This window comes from Neophocaena asiaeorientalis, unplaced genomic scaffold (assembly GCF_003031525.2).
Source record: "Neophocaena asiaeorientalis asiaeorientalis breed wild unplaced genomic scaffold, Neophocaena_asiaeorientalis_V1.1 scaffold918, whole genome shotgun sequence".
NCBI classification, from domain to species: domain Eukaryota; kingdom Metazoa; phylum Chordata; class Mammalia; order Artiodactyla; family Phocoenidae; genus Neophocaena; species Neophocaena asiaeorientalis.
This window is the reverse complement of record NW_020174132.1, coordinates 177,563-182,728: the sequence shown is the minus strand read 5'-3', so window position 1 is coordinate 182,728 and position 5,166 is coordinate 177,563. Positions and strand designations below refer to the sequence as shown.

Sequence of the window (5,166 nt, the reverse complement as noted above, 5' to 3'; positions counted from 1 at the left end):
ATCCCTGGTCGGGGAACTAAGATCCCAAAAGCTGCTCGGGGGGCCAAAAAAAAAAAAAAAAAAGGCAAAGGATCTGAGCCTACCTTTCTCCAAGGAAAATATGCAAATGGCCAATAAGAATGTGAAAATATGCACATTGTCATTAGTCATCAGGGAAATGCAAATCAAAACCACAATGAGATACCACTTCATACCCACTAGGATGTCTAGAATCAAAGAGTCAGAAAATAACAAGTGTTGGAAAAGATATGGAGAAATCAGAACCCTCATACACTGCTGGTAGGAATGTAAAATGGTGCAGCCACTGTGGGAAACAGTCTGGAATTTCTTCAAAGGATGTAACATATATAGTTACCATAGGTCACAGGAATTCTACTCCTAGGTTTAAACCCAAAAGAGTTTGAACACAAACAAAAACTTGTTCAAACAAAACTTGTACAAACAAAAACTTGTACATGAATGTTCATAGCAGCATTATTCATAATAGCCAAAAGACGGAAACAACCCAAATGTCCATCAACAGATAAATGGATAAACAAAATGTGTCATGTCACCCAATGGAATAGTATTCAGTTATATAAAGGAATGAAGTCCTGATACATGTTACAATGTGGATGAACTCTAAAACATCATGGTAAGTGAAAGAAGCCAGTTACAAAAGTCTACATATTCTATGATTCCATTTATTTTTAATGACATCAGATTGGCAAGATTTAAGAAAGAATATCATATATGATGCTTGAAGTAATGCCAAAAAATGGTCTTTTCACAACTTGCCGACTAGCATTTAAATTGCTCGGTATGTTTGCAAAGTATAATGCCCATATACACAACATTTAAAATATTCATACTCTTTGACTTCCTGGTCTTTCTTATTAAGACTCTATTTCATAGAAATAATGTACGTGTGACTATACTTAAGAGAATATTGCAGCATTGTTATGGCAAAAGGAAAATAGTTGGAAATGGAGAGATGCCAATGATTCTTTATTAATTGCAAAAAGCAAGTGTCAGAGTAATGGTCCAGTTCGATCAAATTTTTGTAAAATCAAACAGCAATAAATATGTATATGTATATATATTTTCATAGAAATACACGTGGAAGAATATATAACAAACTGTTAATATCTTGGGGAAGTAGGGGGCAGTAGACTCCCTTTTTGTATATTTTTGTATTGTTTCGTTAGTTTTAATGAAGAGGTGTTACTTTTGCAATTTGAGAGATAGAGAAAATTTTTAATTAAGAAGAGGAATTAGAAAGGAAGGGAACGAGCTGTTTTCCCGGCCATTTCTGTGTGCGCTCCTCTTACAGACAGTGCGGTCCTGGGCGTCGCCGCTACGTGGAGGATTACAGTAACCCTGTAGTCAGTGATGAGTCAGAGTGCGTGGTGCTGATGCTGCTGCCATTTCATCACCTCTGCGAGCGCAGCATCCATCCCTCCTCTCTCCCTGCGCCTGGGCCTACCTCGCCTCAGGCTGCCAGGCCAACGATGCGCTCGTGGCCGATCTAGATCAGGACCGAGTCGCGCTCTCTGAGGTCTCGGCCGGGCGCCCCCATCTCGCCGCCCACGGCCTGGGCCAAGGAGACCTGCCGAGCCCCGGCCATGGAGGCCATCTGGCTGTACCAGTTCCGGCTCATTGTCATCGGGGATTCCACGGTGGGCAAGTCCTGTCTGATCCGCCGCTTCACCGAGGGCCGCTTTGCCCAGGTTTCGGACCCCACGGTGGGGGTGGATTTTTTCTCCCGTCTGGTGGAGATCGAGCCAGGAAAACGCATCAAGCTCCAGATCTGGGATACCGCGGGTCAAGAGAGGTTCAGGTGGGAGCGCAGCCCGGGCCCGCGAGCAGTGGGAGGGTCTTTGGGGCTTGCACCGTCCCTGGGGAAAGAGGACTTCCTGGTCCTGGTCGCCGCCCTTAGGGAAGGTAGCGAGGGTCTGAGAGTTTCTGCTCAAGCCCACCTTCAGGTAGCTGGGAGTTCAGTGCAGGGAAAGATGCACCCTGGCTGGGAAGGCCAGCCAATAATACATACTGCTCGCACCACAACTGCACCAACCTGCCCCTTGGTGGCTAATAAACTAGAGGGAGTTGATCACTGTAATTCATCAATTTCAGTCCCTATACTACATTTCGAAAATGTTCCCAGGTCATCCTAATGTAACTGACAGATATAGATAGATGATGTAGAGATAGAGATAAAGATAGCTAGATATAGATATAAACATAGATACTATATAGAAATATATATATATATGAAATAGACACTGATGATTGACGCCTCCTTGCAACCAGCAGACATTGAATGATTATCCACTATATGCCAGACACTGCACTGTTTCTGGGAAAACAGCCTGAGGAAACTCCTGCAAGGGGATGCCATGCAAACAAAACAGACATAGGCATTTCCCTCTTAGAATGTCTGTGCTAGCATACTGGGGGCAAAATAGACCAGCAATTACACAAAAGAGTGCCTTGTTCATATTTGTATGCCCACTGCCTACCAGAACGCTTAGCACATATTGAGTACTCAATGAACAGGTTTAATTTTCTCCTAGAACCCTTTGGTGGCCCTTGTAGTATGTATCATTTGTAATTGTATGTATGAACACAGATGAGGGAAGGCTAAGTGGAGAAGATGAGGCCTGATGGGTGTGATACCCAAGCAAAACAGGAAAAGCCCAGGGCAAGGAAGCAGCGTGTATGAAGACAGAAGTGAGAGAGAGCAGTGTACACAGAAAACTTTGAGCTACAGTCATGCCGAGCAGCAGCAACTAGATCGAGAGGGCTCGATAGCTCATGTTTAGGATCGTTTCTTCATTTAGCTATCGAACACTAATCAGGCGTAGAAGATGCTGCTTAGGTGGTTGAAGAGGGGTGGGGAGAAGAGAAAATTTCAAATATCCTTGTTCAGGTTCACTTTGAACTTGTGATTGCATTTCTCATATTATAATAGAAGAAAGGTATCTTTTATGCTTATTGGAATTTCTTTCTGTATGAACATCCTTTTCCTATCCACTGATTATTATTTATTGGGTGATAGTGATTTCTAACAGCTCTTTATATATTAAGAACATTAATCCTTTTCTGTCATGGATATTGTAAACTATTTTCCCAGTTTTTCATTTGTCTTTTAACTTTCTTTAAGAACATTTTTTGATGTATGGGAGGTTTTAATTTTTATGTAGCCTTGTGTTGTATTTATAAAGAAAGGGCTTTGCTACTTTCTAAATAGTCACGAACCATTAATGTAATAATGTACTTTAGAGTTTTGACTACAGCTTGCCTATTGATTACTTGAACCAAGCTGTTCATGAATCACGATCTTTGTTCATGTTGAATTTTCTGGTACACCTACCATTCTCCATGAATCTTCAAACATAAGGGAATTAGAAATGCTTTCAGTCCTTATGGCTGATTTGCCTGGTTCTGGAGGCAAAATCAATTTGTAAGGTTTGTCCTTACCATCCTCTAGCTTGGACTTTAATTCCCTGGAAATTGTTTATTCTGTTACCACTGGGCCATTTGTCCTAAGCCTTAAGCTATTGAGTCCCTCATTGTTTATCTTCATCCAAGGAGACAGAAAAACTAAAAATAAACATAGATCAAAAATCACAGTAGTAAAAAAGAAAAAAAAGCACAGTAGTCTAAAGCAAGTGATTGTACGAGCAAGTAGTTCTACAATGTCTAATACGCTCTGAGAAAAGTACCATAATGCATGTTGAAAATGAAGCTCCTCAAATCAAGAAGCGAAAATGCATGAGGTTTCTTCTGCTGAAGAAGTAAAGAAAATGTATAATAGGTTTTAGAAACATCCTAAAGCATTCTACAACGCTTTAAATAAATCATATTATTTTAAGAGGAAGCTTTGGCTATTTGGGCAGCTTTTCCCAGCTTGTGGCTCCCGAGTCAGCCTCTTCAAAATGTGTCAGGAAGTGGGGCCAGCAGACACTTGGCTCAAGGCCTTTGCAGACCATCCCTCTTTTTCCTATTCCCGCATGGCCTGGAAAATAAAAAACAAAATTATGCTCCTCCTCACAGGAGAGATTGAGGACCCCTGTTAGATTAAAATAAAAATATAATAATAGACAAACATGGTAATGATAAATGGGAAAAAATGGAGTGTATTGTAATATACCTATATACTTATAAGCATCTTCTGTCAACTATCGTAAATTCACTCTTACTTTTTAGAAAATCCTTTTCCAACTACTATAATCTGTCACGAGTTCTCCAGGTCACAGAATACTTTAACACCCATTATTTCATTTGCCTCATGATAACCTGTTACTTAAGTATCCCACTGAACAGAAGAGGAAGCCTCATTCAGCTATTCAGACGTGGGCATGGAGAGTTCACTGTGGCTCTTGCCTAAACCGAGGGAAAGTGCCTGTATGTCCATGAGCATTCGTTTCTGAAGATTCCATCTCGAAGTTTTGCTCAATTGAGAATTCATATATCGTTATTATTATGGAATGACATTTGTATTGCTTTGTTTAAAAAAAGAAAACAATTTTCACCAAAGGACTGTGTCACTAACCAGAGACAACAGAATACACTGAGTTCATTGAAGTGCAGGAGTTTGGGCATGGCCTTCATTCTTTACTTCTTTCTTGTGTTGTAGATCCATCACTCGTGCCTACTACAGGAACTCAGTAGGTGGTCTGCTCTTATTTGACATTACCAACCGCAGGTCCTTCCAGAATGTCCATGAGTGGTTAGAAGAGACCAAAGTACACGTTCAGCCCTACCAAATTGTATTTGTTCTCGTGGGTCACAAGTGTGACCTGGATACACAGAGGCAAGTGACTCGCCACGAGGCAGAGAAACTGGCTGCTGCATACGGCATGAAGTACATTGAGACGTCAGCCCGAGATGCCATTAATGTGGAGAAAGCCTTCACAGACCTGACAAGAGACATATATGAGCTGGTTAAAAGGGGGGATATTACCATCCAGGAGGGCTGGGAAGGGGTGAAGAGTGGATTTGTACCAAACGTGGTTCACTCTTCAGAAGAGGTTGTCAAATCAGAGAGAAGATGTTTGTGCTAGTCAGCCCTTTTATCTCCAAAACATGCTCTCCCACCTGAACTTAAAAGTGATCAAAATGAATAGAATCATCGAGTGACTGAAGAGAACTTAACCTCCATATTGGATCCCAAGTGAGCCTCCT

At 41.3% G+C, this 5,166-nt stretch overlaps 1 protein-coding gene across 1 annotated transcript; it reads left to right on the top strand.

The window, feature by feature from the left end:
• The first annotated feature begins 1,446 nt into the window (after positions 1-1,446).
• Positions 1,447-5,126, top strand: RAB39B (RAB39B, member RAS oncogene family). Its single transcript, XM_024754716.1, has 2 exons — positions 1,447-1,819; positions 4,619-5,126. The coding sequence occupies exons 1-2, from the start codon at positions 1,605-1,607 to the stop codon at positions 5,043-5,045; spliced, it is 642 nt and encodes a 213-aa protein (XP_024610484.1). The 5' UTR covers positions 1,447-1,604; the 3' UTR covers positions 5,046-5,126.
• Positions 5,127-5,166: the final 40 nt, after the last annotated feature.